This window comes from Eleutherodactylus coqui, chromosome 1 (assembly GCF_035609145.1).
Source record: "Eleutherodactylus coqui strain aEleCoq1 chromosome 1, aEleCoq1.hap1, whole genome shotgun sequence".
Taxonomy (NCBI): domain Eukaryota; kingdom Metazoa; phylum Chordata; class Amphibia; order Anura; family Eleutherodactylidae; genus Eleutherodactylus; species Eleutherodactylus coqui.
The window spans coordinates 529,000,173-529,017,615 of NC_089837.1; the positions used below are offsets into that span (position 1 = coordinate 529,000,173).

A 17,443-nucleotide genomic window follows, 5' to 3' on the forward strand; every position below is an offset into this window, starting at 1 on the left:
AGTAGAATGGAGGTGACAGAGGAAGAGTTGTAATACATGGTGCAAGAATGTATCAAGCATCTACCTAAGTAGGAAATAAAACTGTTCCTGGCTCAAGCTGCAAGGGCACAGGACTGCAGGGAGCACAGGCAGGGCATTACCAGAATGTGGGGTCACAGGGGGGGGACATTATTAGAAATGAGGGCTCACAGAGGGGGACATTATTAGAATGAGGGCTCACAGAGGGGGGGGGGCATTATTAGAATGAGGGCTCACAGAGGGGGGGCATTATTAGAATGCGGGCTCACAGAGGGGGGGCATTATTAGAATGTGGGCTCACAGAGGGGGGGGGCATTATTAGAATGAGGGCTCACAGAGGGGGGGGGCATTATTAGAATGAGGGCTCACAGAGGGGGGGGGGGGCATTATTAGAATGAGGGCTCACAGAGGGGGGGGGCATTATTAGAATGAGGGCTCACAGAGGGGGCATTATTAGAATGAGGGCTCACAGGGGGGGGGGGCATTATTAGAATGTGGGCTCACAGAGGGGGGGGGGGGGCATTATTAGAATGTGGGCTCACAGAGGGGGGGGGGGGCATTATTAGAATGTGGGCTCACAGAGGGGGGGCATTATTAGAACGCACAATTGAAGAGGAGGCACTGTATGTTTGTAGAGGTGCAGAGGGTTCACTACCTGTTTGTTGAAGCACAGAAGGGGCAGTATTGATTTGTGGGGCACTGTTTTGGGCAAGCACAGAGATACACTATTTGTGGGAACATAGAGGGGCTCTGTTATTTTGTGGGAGAACAGAAGTTGCATGGTGGTAGTATTAATTACAGGGGCACAAAATAAGCATTACTACTTTGTGGGAGGACAAAGGAGAATTATTATTTGGGAGTTCTTAAGGAGGCGCTATTACTATGGGGCACAGAGGAGGCATTATTTTTGTTGGTGTATACCATGAGGGAACTCTTACTATGTTAGGGTATTAGTACTTTGTAGGGCATAAAAGGAGGGCTGTATTACTATGCAGACACACTGAAAGAAAGGGGTACCAGCAGTAGAGAGGCAGTGTTCAGAGGCTAGCCAGGGCTGGAAGAAGTCATCATTGTAGTCTGGGCCCAGATTGAGAAATAAAAAGTGAACTCCAATGAGAATAGACACCACCAGTGATCACTGGAGGTAACCGCACTGCAATCACTATTACTGAAGGTAACTGCACTGTAATCATTATCACTGTGTAGAGCTGGTATCTGACTACTACATGGTTACTGCAGAGGAGTGGTTGCCAAACACTCAAGGCAATAATTATCTTTAAGAGTGCTGGAGGGGCACAACTGGGGCTGCGATGAAAATCAAAAATGTTGAAGAATTGATGAAGATTAATGAATGACTCCTTTAAGAACAGATGGACAAGTGAAAATTGGGTATACCTCCCCTCCCTATTATGGGTATTGCTGGAGAAGATAAGCCCCAGGTAGGTCTGTGCTGATTATGGACCCCTCTATCTTACAGGGCCCCATAACAGCTGTCTGGGCTCCCCGTATGCTACGTGTGTCCTAGCTGAAGTCAACCAGGAAGAAGTGGATACAATAAATGGTTTGAGGGCAGTTGGTACTTACATAATGAATGACTTTAATCTGCAGAGATGCGGCGTCCAGGTCGTAGAGTTCACCTGAGGACGAGACACAGGTTTATGTCAGAGTTGCACACAGGGAACATATCAAATAATTCACTGGACCCTAAAGTCCACCTCAATTTAAAAAGGAGACAACTCCCTAAAACGGAAACCCCTCCCTCTAAGGGCAGAGAACAGTAAAATAATTGCTTTCATGGCCACCGCTGCTCCCAATATCATGGAAGCCTCACGGAGGACAAGATGACCGGGCTCAGGCTCACAGAAGACAAGATGACCGGGCTCAGGCACATGGAGGACCAGATGACCAGGCTCAGGCTTACAGAGGACCAGATGACCGGGCTCAGGCTTACAGAGGACAAGATGACCGGGCTCAGACTCACAGAAGATGACCAGGCTCAGACTCACAAAGGACAAGATGACCGGGCTCAGACTCACAAAGGACAAGATGACCGGGCTCAGACTCACAAAGGACAAGATGACCGGGCTCAGACTCACAAAGGACAAGATGACCGGGCTCAGACTCACAAAGGACAAGATGACCAGGCTCAGGCACACAGAGGACAAGATGACCGGGCTCAGGCACACAGAGGACAAGATGACCGGGCTCAGGCACACAGAGGACAAGATGACCGGGCTCAGGCACACAGAGGACAAGATGACCGGGCTCAGGCACACAGAGGACAAGATGACCGGGCTCAGGCACACAGAGGACAAGATGACCGGGCTCAGGCACACAGAGGACAAGATGACCGGGCTCAGGCACACAGAGGACAAGATGACCGGGCTCAGTCTCACAGAGGACAAGATGACCGGGCTCAGTCTCACAGAGGACAAGATGACCGGGCTCAGTCTCACAGAGGACAAGATGACCGGGCTCAGTCTCACAGAGGACAAGATGACCGGGCTCAGTCTCACAGAGGACAAGATGACCGGGCTCAGTCTCACAGAGGACAAGATGACCGGGCTCAGTCTCACAGAGGACAAGATGACCGGGCTCAGTCTCACAGAGGACAAGATGACCGGGCTCAGTCTCACAGAGGACAAGATGACCGGGCTCAGTCTCACAGAGGACAAGATGACCGGGCTCAGACTCACAGAGGACAAGATGACCGGGCTCAGACTCACAGAGGACAAGATGACCGGGCTCAGGCCCACAGAGGAAAAGATGACCGGGCTCAGGCCCACAGAGGAAAAGATGACCGGGCTCAGACTCACAGAGGACAAGATGACCGGGCTCAGTCTCACAGAGGACAAGATTTCTGGGCTGAGACTTACAGAGGACAAGATGACCCGGCTCAAACTCACAGAGGGCAAGATTTCTGGGTGAGGCTTACAGAGGACAAGATGACCGGGCTCAGGCTCCCATATTTTGGCCATGTAATTCGAGCAGGGTCACTATAAAAATCTATAATGCTTGGACAGATCAGTGGCAAAAGAAGATCCAGCCACCAAAGAACACGATGGCCGATACTGTCATAGTTGATACTGGCAAGGATATCACACAACTAAAAGAAGAAGCACAACCGAAAAAAATGGAGGGAGCTCGCCTTTAGGGTCGCCGAGGGTCGTGAACGACTAAATTGCTAACAAGGCAGTATTATGTAGGTAGAATATTGAAGTATTATGTGGATTGTATAGGACAAGATTATGTGGGCTCTGTATGGCAGTAATAAGCATCATGTAAATCTACAATATTTAGAACTGTATTTTTACCACTTGCACTCCTCTTACTGTGCTGCCTACAAGGTGTCGGTCTTCACCGTAGTCATGAAGTTCTATCCCCGACAGAGGAAGCTGAGAATGAGGAGGTATTGGGGACATAGAAGATCTCATACCGCATAACTGCAGGATTTTCCGGTCCAATTCATCATAACTTTCATTCTGCACAGGTTCTGGTTTGACCAAGGATTTTTCCGAAGAGCCCGTTGACAGACTGACTTGGGGCCACGGCTGTAACTTCTGGACTGCCAGCACCCGTCTACACGCCACGACCATCTGGGGAACACAAACATACTTCATGATCTTCATAAAGTGTCAGAGACAAGAAATATCAGCCTGTAAGATAAGACCACCCCTTATCTGCCTCATTATACTGAGATACAAGACATGGGTATTACTATTGCTCAGAGGAGGAGGGGCCACTGCCTGCAGCTGCCACTAGGCGGAGCTTCTCACAAACCGATTTATACAGCTAGTATTACATTCCATGGGAGCTGTATAAATCGGTATGCAGTAAGCTCCCCCTAGTGGTGACTGCATAGTGATGGCTGTATATATCTGTATACAGGGAGTTCCCTATAGTAGTTGTTGTATTAATCTGTATACAATAAGCTCCCCCTCATGGTGGCTGTATAAAGCGAGCTACCTCATAGTTGTGACTGTATACATCTGTATACAGTGAGCTCCCCCAAGTGGAGGTTGTAGAACAGATCACTTCAACCCTTTTACTGTCATAAACCACTAAGTGCAGTTCCACTGAAGAAATTCCCATTTCAGCTGCACGTTTATCCAGTAGATTGGCCAGTGTAAACAGATCATGTTCCCCAACCGACCCGTCCCAGATTCAGTGACACCTGGATTTTGTGGGCTGTTTCTCCATCCTGGTTGGCCGCTGACGTGTCCCGCAGGGGCAGCCAGGAGTGGAGTAAAATAAAACAACAGCCTATACTCACCCACTTAACTCACCATACCACTCCGATCTCCCCCCGCTCATTCCCAGGTAGCAGAATCACATGATATAGCATGTGATCACCATAGCCAATCATTGGCTCTAACAGTAGCAAAACTGAGGCAGGGGATTGGCCACAGTGATGGCCAATCTGGAGATGAGCGGGGGACCAGAGTGATGGGTAGGACAAACTGAAAAGTTAAAAAAAGGGGCATTATTACTGGAGGGGGGCCATGTAGGGGCATTATTACTGGAGGGGGGCCATGTAGGGGCATTATTACTGGAGGGGACACAGGGAGGCGTTACTTATTGTAAAAGGGGTTATACCCAAACAGCAATAATTTTGCCATGTCACATGACACCACAAAAGACTATCCCTCTTTTCTTTGCTTAGACATTAGTAGGTGCGATCAAACATAGCCTTAAGGCCTATTTAGACCCAACGATTCTCGCTCACAAATCACTCAAAGCCGTCTGCACATCCTGCAGTTTTCATTAAGGAGTCGTTAATCGATGTCTTTCAGCAAGCTGAAGGCGAACAATGAGCCTCATCAGTCCTGCGCGCTGAGTTTTCAGCAGGATTCTGCTAATACTATTGTTTTTAGCTGATATCCTGCTCAGAGAACACAGCAGAAGTATGCAGACGACAGCGCTCCAGCTGTGTTCTGCATACCCTGCTCGGAGCGCTCAGCTTTATACCAGCTGAGCGCTGCATGAACACAGCAGGAGTATGCAGACGACAGCGCTCCAGCTGTGTTCTGCATACCCTGCTCGGAGCGCTCAGCTGTATACCAGCTGAGCGCTGCATGAACACAGCAGGAGTATGTAGACGACAGCGCTCCAGCTGTGCTCCGTATACCAGCTGAGCGCTCCGAGAGAACAACAGCTGTATGCAGAAGACAGCGGTCCCGCTTGTCTTCTGCATACAGCGTAAGCCTTAATTTACACAATTATGCAAAGTGAACGCTCAAAACTGTCACTCAAACCGCCGTGTAAATGCACTCAACAATAATCACTCCAAGGATGACTTTTGTGCGAGAATCGTTCGGTCTAAATGGGCCTTTACTGTTAACCTACATTAGACCTCCAGAGATATTCAGTATTAATACACCAGAGAAATTAGATATTAACCAATAATTACCCTCTAGACCATCAGGGATATATAATTATTAACCCAGAATTACCCCAGACTTGGGTTATTAACCCATAGTTGCTCTGGACCTCCAGAGATATCAGGTATTAATTCATGGTCACTCTGGATCTCCAGGGATATTAAGTATTAACCCATAGTTACTCTAGGTCTTCAGGGAGATTAGGTATTAAACAATAATTACCTCAGACCTGCAGGGATATTAGTTATTAACCCATAGTTACTCTACATATTCAGGGATAATAGATATTACTGTACAGTTTCCCTATACCTTCATTGGCACCGATATTAGGCATTAACCCATAACTGCCCTTTAGACATCCAAGGATACATAAGTATTAACCCATAAATACCCCAGAACTACAATGATATTACGTATTAATCCATAGTTACTCTAGACCTCCAGGGATATCCGATATTAACCCATAGTCCCCCTAGACCTCCAGGGATATTAGGTATTAACCAATTGCTCTAGACCTCCAGGGATATTCAGTATTATCCCATAATTACCCCAGATATCCATGGATATTAGGTACTAACGTATAATTGCTCTAGACCTCCAGGGATATTAGGTATTAACCCATAGTCACCCTAGACCTCCAGGGATATCAGGTATTAACTGATAGTCACCCTAGACCTCCAGGGATATCAGGTATTAACTGATAGTCACCCTAGACCTCCAGGGATATTAGGTATTAACTGATAGTCACCCTAGACCTCCAGGGATATTAGATATTAACCCATAGTCACCCTAGACCTCCAGGGATATTAGATATTAACCCATAGTCACCCTAGACCTCCAGGGATATCAGGTATTAACTGATAGTCACCCTAGACCTCCAGGGATATCAGGTATTAACTGATAGTCACCCTAGACCTCCAGGGATATTAGATATTAACCCATAGTCACCCTAGACCTCCAGGGATATTAGATATTAACCCATAGTCACCCTAGACCTCCAGGGATATTAGATATTAACCCATAGTCACCCTAGACCTCCAGGGATATCAGGTATTAACTGGTAGTCACCCTAGACCTCCAGGGATATAACTTGCCCTAGAGCACCACAAATATTAGGCGTTATCCCATATTCTGCTGACCCCAATAGGTCCTTAAATAACTGCATGTAGGGAAATAGCAGCTTCTCTAGAAACAGATATGACTTGTTAATAGCTGTACAGAGATCAAGGACTGGATCATGATTTGGAGGGCAAATTTTGGAGGAAGTTTGTAAATGGCGCACTCCTACTGACCCGCAGTTACTGGATGTTGTTGCTGAATTTACGGGATACAAATAAGTTAAAAAAGTCAATTCTGATCAGTGCAAAGACTGCGGAGAAATCTCCGTCCAGCAGATAGGAGACTCAGAGAAAACATCACACTATCAAAGAGGCAGCAGATAAGAGAAGGAACGGCACAATCCCTCATTATAAATACAGACCATATCGCTCGGCGCGGATACCTGTGGGGGATGGGCTGCGCCGATCAGATTAAATAAGACGTAGACAAGTCCCCGCTCCTTCCCTCATTTGATTAACCTGTCAGTCGGCTTTGTTGCAGAGGAAATGATTAACTTTAATCTTATGAAATTTTAATTTCTCTCTCAGCCCCGGACTTTTCTTCCTCGGACGCCGCTCATCACATAGATTTCGGAAGCGACTCTGGAGCAGGTGGAGGGCGGCCGAAAAACAATGAAACGCTGGAAGGAAAGCGTGTGGAAGACTTGGAGCCAAGCTACTTTCCAGGAGTATTGTATCACTATGAACAAGCTTAACCCCTTAGTGACGCCGCCTGCTTTACATGGAAGCGCACAGCCATTTGGGGGAATGTTCATCTCCGCTTCTCATACTCCACATGACGCGGCCGCAGGAGGGCAGAGCTGTAGTTTTTATTGGTATGATTTTGAGGGTATATTAAATATATTGCAGAATTTTACAGAACTTTTATTAAAATGTATAAAATTTTTTGGGAGGGCAGGGAGAAAAAAAACTTCTCAATTCTGCTTGAGGGACGGTATGATAACAAAAATACCCAAATTGTGCACAATTAAAACCTTTTTTTCAAATATATATATTTCATTGCTGCATTCAAAGTAACGTAAATTAGGGCGCATTCAGACGACCGTATATCGGCTGGATTTTCACGCCCAACCGATATACGGCGTCCTTCTCTGCATGGGGAGGAGGCTGGAAGAGCTGGGAGCAGTGCATTGAGCTCTCAACTCCTTCTCTGCCTCCTTTCCAGTCCCTCTCCGCCCCTTGGCACCATTTTCAATGGGAGGGGCGGGAGGGGGCGGAGCTATGCCGTGGAACTTAGCCTCGCCCATTCCACCCCCTCCCATTGCAAATAGTGGTGAGGGGTGGAGAGGGGGCGGGAGCTTGGTGCACTGCTACCGGCTCTTCCAGCCTCCTCCCCCTGCAGAGAGAGACACCGTATATCGGCTGGGCGTGAAAACCGTCTGAATGCACCCTTAGGGTGGACTTATTTTTTCATGGACAGAGCTCTATGAGGGCCTGCGTTTGAGGGATGAGTAGTTTTTTACTGGTACCATTGTTGGCTACATATGGCTTTGATTGCTTTTTTTGTGTTTTTTGGGAAGCAAAATGAACAAAAAAAAAATGCATTTGAGCTGTTTTTTTTTAGCTTTTATATATCAACATTTTTTCTGTCTCTGTAGGAGATTTAAACCTCTGACCCTATGATTGCACTGATAATACACTGCAGTACGTCTGTACTGCAACTCATCATCACTAATCACAGCAATCACAAGTCATGGCAGACCAGGACACCATTGTTTGGTGTCACTTGCCATAAAAACTTATCAGCCCTCTGCAATTATATGGTGGAAGGCCAATGATGTCACGGAGGGAGCGCCCTCCTGCTCTGAACCCTTTACATGCTACGATCAACACAGATTGCAGCACATAAGGGGTTAACAGCGGGGATCAGTGTGATCCCCGATCCCTGCTATTGCAGTGGAAGGACGGCTGTTAGCTTCTGGGCATGCACCATCTATAGGGCATAACTATACGCCCATTCACAGGAACTGCTTCCCACTCTGGGGAAAGAAGGGGATAAAGGGATTTTCTCACCTAAGATCAGTGGTCGCAGTGCGGGGACGAAGCATATAGAAAACTGAAAAGCACACACAGTCACCTCCTGTTGCCTTGCTGCTCCGGTCGGTGGCACAGAGGATGTGGATTGTTTACCCATGTGGCCGCTGCAGCCCTAGCTGGTAAAAAATTTATTTAACTCACCTAGAAACACGGTCCGGCTCTTCTCCCCGTCCCCGCAGTTTTCGTCTGTATTGTGGCGGCCAGGGATTGAAAAATCCCCACTTCCAGAAAGCACTGCCTCTGATTAGCTGAGCGCTGTGACCAATCACAGACAGCACTCAGCTGTCATTCAATGAATTGCTGAGTGTTGCCACTGATTGGTCACAGTGCTCAGCCAATCAGAGGTAGCACTTTCTGGAGGCGGGTACTTTTCAATCCCCAACCACCAGAATACAGATGAAGATTGACGGGGAGAAGAGCTGGACAGCACTTCTAGGTGAGATTCTTTTAATAACAGCTGGGGATGATTTTTGGGGAAGGGCTTATATTTCAAGCCACCCCCACCCCCCACCCACCGAAAATCATCACTGCAGGGGTTGCCTTCAACGGGGCAGCAGCTGCACCGGCCCCATTAAAAGAAATGGGATAGCATTGTGGTCCTCGGCCATAGCTGTGACAACTGTGGCAGGGGATTCTTTCATCCCTGAGGGGAGTCCCATCATCACTGAACACTGTGACAGTGCTGTCCCAGTGTCCAGTGATGAGGGGACTCCCAGTGGGGATTAACGGACATCACACGATGTCTTTACGTGTGGCACGGACCTTACCGGCGCGCATTATAGGCACGCATGTCCTATCTTTTGTAGGTGCAAGTATTTTGTGCCTCTACAGAATGGACATGCGAACACGTCATAGGAAACCAACGGCTCTAATAGACGCGTAAAAAAAAAAAAAATCACTCGTCTGATCGCGGCCTTGGTGATGATCAATATGGCTTTTTACTGACCTTACTAATGGGTTTGAAAGCAGCACATACATTTTTTTTAAATCGGACTACTGACCGCCAGGCTCCTGCTCTAACAGGGAAACCTCAGATCCTGGCAGTTTAACCGCTGACATGCTACAATCAATAGCAACTACAGCATGTAAGTAGATGGCGGGGGGGGGGGGGGGCTCCTCTTGTCACTCTCTGGTACCCCACAGAGCGATCGCCAGCTACCAATGGGTTCGCATGAAAGGCCTCCCCGTCTGCTATGTAACAAAACCTATTAGGCCCCGCCTCCTGCAGAGTTTGGTAGGCTGCTGTCAGACACAGTAGAATGCACTACTTTAGTAATGCAGTGTACTATCTAGTGATTGAATTATCGCATCTTCAAGTCCTTATCAAGGGATAAAAAAAATGTAAGAAAAAAATAAACTAAAAGAAAAAAAAACATTTTCCCCGCAAAAACCCCTTTAAAATGGATAAAATACCAACAATTATTTTAAAAGAAGCAGCACATAAGTATTACCGCGCTCCGATGACCCAAACACTGACCGTACCGCGCTGCGCTGAACGCTGTCAAAATAGGTTAAAAAACGAATCTCAGAATTGTTACTTTTATTTTATTCGCCTCCCAAAAAAAGCCAAACTAAAGCAAAAACTAAAATCCCGTATCGGTCAGAGGGGTGTCAACAACCACTACAGCCCCCGCAGCGCTGCGCCTCCGGGAGGAACAGCGCTAGCCATCTCAGAATGCAGCCATACAGAATGTGCTGTTATTGTGCTGTAGGGGTAAAAAACCTCTATAGATTTGGTGTCGCAGGAATCGCGGCGATCGGATGAGAACGCTGCGGAAACAACCCAAAACAATGGCGGAATTTCTGGTGCGCGGTTCCATCGCCCCCCATCTTCTACAATACAGTATACGGACCCCGGAGTGCGGGCAGTAAGATATACGGCTCCTCCCACAAAATACAAGCTCCTCCTACGGCCATGGTAGTGAGTTATGGCAATGCGACACGGAAAACTGACGGGTCCTTAAAACACAGAATAGGCCGGACACTGAGGGGTTAATAACGGAAGTCGTTTTATTAAGCATCGCTGAGCTTTTTATTAAAGAAGTTGCTTAGAAGTTAGGCAAAATGGCTGCCGTTCGTGTAGCCTGCGGAAAGCGGTCGTAGGATGGGAGAATGCATCTGTAAACCGGAAGACGCAAAGGTAAGGGGTGGGGCTACGAAGGGGTGGAGCCTAAGGCCACGCTGCATGATCCTGTTAGGCTGAATATAAAGGAACAAACACTGCAGCTTTAGCCTCTGCCCGCCATCGGCGATGGGGGTGGTCACCGCTCTGCTGCCCCCTAGCTTCCTAAGAAGGGATAGAAACTGCCAATCTCTGCGAGTTCAGATAACTTCACAGTATTAGACGATAGATTAACCCTTTGTTTGGCAGATGCTGAACGAAAAACTGACCATAAACTACGGAAACTCAACGGGCGAATATGAAATGCAAAGTACAGCGACAACAGACAAAGCTGAGGGCGCCGCCAGGAGGTGATTGTGTGCAGCACCTCCACAACAGATTAAGGCAGAACACCCCTTTAAGTAGACGTATAATTACCACACGTGGCCGAGCTCTGACTTACGTGTTTCTCCAGAGTCCGCAGGTTCTGCTCATCGGGATCGCTCAGAGGACCGCAGTGCATCTAAAACACAAAGAGACACAACGAATCAAGAGAGAACAGAGGCAAAAGAAACGTACAATCATCTACCCAATATGGCGCAGAACTACTTACCACGACCTACACACCTGTAAGTGCACTGAAGAGGGTAAGACAGACCGACAAAAACTACACAGCAAACATCACATCCAATCCCAGCAATCATCACAGCAGGTACATTTTTATACATAGGGAGCAGTATTATAGTAGTTATATTCTTGTACATAGGGAGCAGTATTATAGTAGTTATATTCTTGTACATAGGAGGCAGTATTATAGTAGTTATATTCTTGTACATAGGGGGCAGTATTATAGTAGTTATATTCTTGTACACAAGAGGCAGTATTATAGTAGTTATATTCTTTTACATAATAACAGTATTATAGTAGTTATATTCTTGTACATAGGGGGCAGTATTATAGTAGTTATATTCTTGTACATAGGGGGGCAGTATTATAGTAGTTATATTCTTGTACATAGGAGGCAGTATTATAGTAGTTATATTCTTGTACATAGGGGGCAGTATTATAGTAGTTATATTCTTGTACATAGGAGCAGTATTATAGTAGTTATATTCTTGTACATAAGGGGCAGTATTATAGTAGTTATATTCTTGTACATAGGGGCAGTATTATAGTAGTTATATTCTTGTACATAGGAGCAGTATTATAGTAGTTATATTCTTGTACATAGGGGGCAGTATTATAGTAGTTATATTCTTGTACATAGGGAGCAGTATTATAGTAGTTATATTCTTGTACATAGTGGGCAGTATTATAGTAGTTATATTCTTGTACATAGGAGCAGTATTATAGTAGTTATATTCTTGTACATAAGGGGCAGTATTATAGTAGTTATATTCTTGTACATAGGGGGCAGTATTATAGTAGTTATATTCTTGTACATAGGAGCAGTATTATAGTAGTTATATTCTTGTACATAAGGGGCAGTATTATAGTAGTTATATTCTTGTACATAGGGGCAGTATTATAGTAGTTATATTCTTGTACATAGGGGCAGTATTATAGTAGTTATATTCTTGTAGATATGGGGGCAGTATTATAGTAGTTATATTCTTGTACATAGGGGGCAGTATTATAGTAGTTATATTCTTGTACATAGGAGCAGTATTATAGTAGTTATATTCTTGTACATAGGGGCAGTATTATAGTAGTTATATTCTTGTACATTGGGGGCAGTATTATAGTAGTTATATTCTTGTACATAGGGGGCAGTATTATAGTAGTTATATTCTTGTACATAGGGGGCAGTATTATAGTAGTTATATTCTTGTACATAGGAGGCAGTATTATAGTAGTTATATTCTTGTATATAGGAGGCAGTATTATAGTAGTTATATTCTTGTACATAGGGGGCAGTATTATAGTAGTTATATTCTTGTACATAGGGGGCAGTATTATAGTAGTTATATTCTTGTACATAGGGGGCAGTATTATAGTAGTTATATTCTTGTACATAGGAGCAGTATTATAGTAGTTATATTCTTGTACATAGGAGGCAGTATTATAGTAGTTATATTCTTGTACATAGGGAGCAGTATTATAGTAGTTATATTCTTGTACATAGCGGGCAGTATTATAGTAGTTATATTCTTGGACATAGGGGGCAGTATTATAGTAGTTGTATTCTTGTACATAGGGGGCAGTATTATAGTAGTTGTATTCTTGTACATAGGGGGCAGTATTATAGTAGTTATATTCTTGTACATAGGAGGCAGTATTATAGTAGTTATATTCTTGTACATAGGAGGCAGTATTATAGTAGTTATATTCTTGTACATAGGAGGCAGTATTATAGTAGTTATATTCTTGCACATAGGGGGCAGTATTATAGTAGTTATATTCTTGTACATAGGGGGCAGTATTATAGTAGTTATATTCTTGTACATAGGAGGCAGTATTATAGTAGTTATATTCTTGTACATAGGAGGCAGTATTATAGTAGTTATATTCTTGTACATAGGAGGCAGTATTATAGTAGTTATATTCTTGTACATAGGAGGCAGTATTATAGTAGTTATATTCGTGCACATAGGGGGCAGTATTATAGTAGTTATATTCTTGCACATAGGGGGCGGTATTAGAGTAGTTATATTCTTGTACATAGGAGGCAGTATTATGGGAGTTATATTCTTGTACATAGGGGGCAGTATTATAGTAGTTATATTCTTGTACATAGGGGGCAGTATTATAGTAGTTATATTCTTGCACATAGTGGGCAGTATTATAGTAGTTATATTGCTGTACATAGGAGCAGTATTATAGTAGTTATATTCTTGTACATAGGGGCAGTATTATAGTAGTTATATTCTTGTACATAGGGGGCAGTATTATAGTAGTTATATTCTTGTACATAGGAGCAGTATTATAGTAGTTATATTCTTGTACATAGGGGCAGTATTATAGTAGTTATATTCTTGTACATAGTGGGCAGTATTATAGTAGTTATATTCTTGTACATAGGAGCAGTATTATAGTAGTTATATTCTTGTACATAGGAGCAGTATTATAGTAGTTATATTCTTGTACAGAGGAGCAGTATTATAGTAGTTATATTCTTGTACATAGGAGGCAGTATCATAGTAGTTATATTCTTGTACATAGGGGGCAGTATTATAGTAGTTATATTCTTGTACATAGGAGGCAGTATTATAGTAGTTATATTCTTGTACATAAGGGCAGTATTATAGTAGTTATATTCTTGTACATAAGGGCAGTATTATAGTAGTTATATTCTTGTACATAGGGGCAGTATTATAGTAGTTATATTCTTGTACATAGGGGCAGTATTATAGTAGTTATATTCTTGTACATAGGGGGCAGTATTATAGTAGTTATATTCTTGTACATAGGGAGCAGTATTATAGTAGTTATATTCTTGTACATAGGGGGCAGTATTATAGTAGTTATATTCTTGCACATAGTGGGCAGTATTATAGTAGTTATATTCTTGTACATAAGGGCAGTATTATAGTAGTTATATTCTTGTACATAGAGGGCAGTATTATAGTAGTTATAGACTTGTACATAGGTGGCAGTATTATATTAGTTATATTCTTGTACATAGGGGGCAGTATTATAGTAGTTATATTCTTGCACATAGGGGGCAGTATTATAGTAGTTATATTCTTGCACATAGGGGGCAGTATTATAGTAGTTATATTCTTGCACATAGTGGGCAGTATTATTGTAGTTATATTCTTGTACATAGGGGCAGTATTATAGTAGTTATATTCTTGTACATAGGAGCAGTATTATAGTAGTTATATTCTTGTACATAGGGGCAGTATTATAGTAGTTATATTCTTGTACATAGGGGGCAGTATTATAGTAGTTATATTCTTGTACATAGGGAGCAGTATTATAGTAGTTATATTCTTGTACATAGGGGGCAGTATTATAGTAGTTATATTCTTGTACATAGGGGGCAGTATTATAGTAGTTATATTCTTGTACATAGGGGGCAGTATTATAGTAGTTATATTCTTGTACATAGGAGGCAGTATTATAGTAGTTATATTCTTGTACATAAGGGCAGTATTATAGTAGTTATATTCTTGTACATAAGGGCAGTATTATAGTAGTTATATTCTTGTACATAGGGGCAGTATTATAGTAGTTATATTCTTGTACATAGGGGCAGTATTATAGTAGTTATATTCTTGTACATAGGGGGCAGTATTATAGTAGTTATATTCTTGTACATAGGGAGCAGTATTATAGTAGTTATATTCTTGTACATAGGGGGCAGTATTATAGTAGTTATATTCTTGCACATAGTGGGCAGTATTATAGTAGTTATATTCTTGTACATAAGGGCAGTATTATAGTAGTTATATTCTTGTACATAGAGGGCAGTATTATAGTAGTTATATTCTTGTACATAGGGGCAGTATTATAGTAGTTATATTCTTGTACATAGGGGCAGTATTATAGTAGTTATATTCTTGTACATAGGGGGCAGTATTATAGTAGTCATATTCTTGCACATAGGGGGCAGTATTATAGTAGTTATATTCTTGCACATAGTGGGCAGTATTATTGTAGTTATATTCTTGTACATAGGGGCAGTATTATAGTAGTTATATTCTTGTACATAGGGGCAGTATTATAGTAGTTATATTCTTGTACATAGGGGCAGTATTATAGTAGTTATATTCTTGTACATAGGGGCAGTATTATAGTAGTTATATTCTTGTACATAGGGGGCAGTATTATAGTAGTCATATTCTTGCACATAGGGGGCAGTATTATAGTAGTTATATTCTTGCACATAGTGGGCAGCATTATTGTAGTTATATTCTTGTACACGGGGGCAGTATTACAGTAGTTATATTCTTGCACATAGTGGGCAGTATTATTGTAGTTATATTCTTGTACATAGGGGCAGTATTATAGTAGTTATATTCTTGTACATAGGAGGCAGTATTATAGTAGTTATATTCTTGTACATAGGAGGCAGTATTATAGTAGTTATATTCTTGTACATAGGAGGCAGTATTATAGTAGTTATATTCTTGTACATAGGAGGCAGTATTATAGTAGTTATATTCTTGTACATAGGAGGCAGTATTATAGTAGTTATATTCTTGTACATAGGGAGCAGTATTATAGTAGTTATATTGTTGTACATAGGAGGCAGTATTATAGTAGTTATATTCTTGTACATAGGGAGCAGTATTATAGTAGTTATATTGTTGTCCACAGGGGGCAGTATTATAGTAGTTATATTCTTGTACATAGGAGGCAGTATTATAGTAGCTATATTCTTATACATAGGGGCAGTATTATAGTAGTTATATTCTTGTACATAGGAGCAGTATTATAGTAGTTATATTCTTGTACATAGGAGCAGTATTATAGTAGTTATATTCTTGTACATAGGAGCAGTATTATAGTAGTTATATTCTTGTACATAGGGGGCAGTATTATACTAGTTATATTCTTGTACATAGGGGGCAGTATTATAGTAGTTATATTGTTGTCCACAGGGGGCAGTATTGCAGTAGTTATATTCTTGTACATAGTAGGCAGTATTATAGTAGTTATATTCTTGTACAAAGGGGGCAGTATTATAGTAGTTATATTCTTGTATATAGGAGCAGTATTATAGTAGTTATATTCTTGTACATAGTAGGCAGTATTATAGTAGTTATATTCTTGTACATAGGGGGCAGTATTATAGTAGTTATATTCTTGTACATAGGGGGCAGTATTATAGTAGTTATATTCTTGTACATAGGGGGCAGTATTATAGTAGTTATATTCTTGTACATAGGAGGCAGTATTATATTAGTTATATTCTTGTACATAGGGAGCAGTATTATGGTAGTTATATTCTTGTACATAGAGGGCAGTATTATAGTAGTTATATTCTTGTACATAGGGGGCAGTATTATAGTAGTTATATTCTTGTACATAGGGAGCAGTATTATTGTAGTTATATTCTTGTACATAGGGGGCAGTATTATAGTAGTTATATTCTTGTACATAGGGAGCAGTATTATTGTAGTTATATTCTTGTACATACGAGGCAGTATTATAGTAGTTATATTCTAGTACATAGGGGGCAGTATTATAGTAGTTATATTCTTGTACATAGGGGCAGTATTATAGTAGTTATATTCTAGTACATAGGGGCAGTATTATAGTAGTTATATTCTTGTACATAGGGGGCAGTATTATAGTAGTTATATTCTTGTACATAGGGAGCAGTATTATAGTAGTTATATTCTTGTACATAGGGAGCAGTATTATAGTAGTTATATTCTTGTACATAGGGAGCAGTATCATAGTAGTTATATTCTAGTACATAGGGGGCAGTATTATAGTAGTTATATTCTTGTACATAGGGAGCAGTATTATAGTAGTTATATTGTTGTCCACAGGGGGCAGTATTATAGTAGTTATATTCTTGTACATAGGAGGCAGTATTATAGTAGCTATATTCTTATACATAGGGGCAGTATTATAGTAGTTATATTCTTGTACATAGGAGCAGTATTATAGTAGTTATATTCTTGTACATAGGAGCAGTATTATAGTAGTTATATTCTTGTACATAGGAGCAGTATTATAGTAGTTATATTCTTGTACATAGGGGGCAGTATTATACTAGTTATATTCTTGTACATAGGGGGCAGTATTATAGTAGTTATATTGTTGTCCACAGGGGGCAGTATTGCAGTAGTTATATTCTTGTACATAGTAGGCAGTATTATAGTAGTTAT

General features: G+C 42.1%; 1 protein-coding gene across 4 annotated transcripts in view; it reads right to left on the reverse strand.

Annotated features, from left to right (window-relative positions):
- Positions 1–17,443, reverse strand: part of PDE2A (phosphodiesterase 2A) — a 386,975-nt gene that overhangs the window by 86,848 nt on the left and 282,684 nt on the right. For all 4 annotated transcript variants that reach the window (XM_066588384.1, XM_066588383.1, XM_066588382.1 and 1 more), the window contains 3 exons: positions 11,119–11,178; positions 3,455–3,614; positions 1,603–1,655 (listed from right to left, as the gene is read on the reverse strand). In XM_066588384.1, coding sequence (XP_066444481.1) covers positions 1,603–1,655; positions 3,455–3,614; positions 11,119–11,178 — 273 coding nt within the window. The remainder of the gene's footprint in view (positions 1–1,602; positions 1,656–3,454; positions 3,615–11,118; positions 11,179–17,443) is intronic.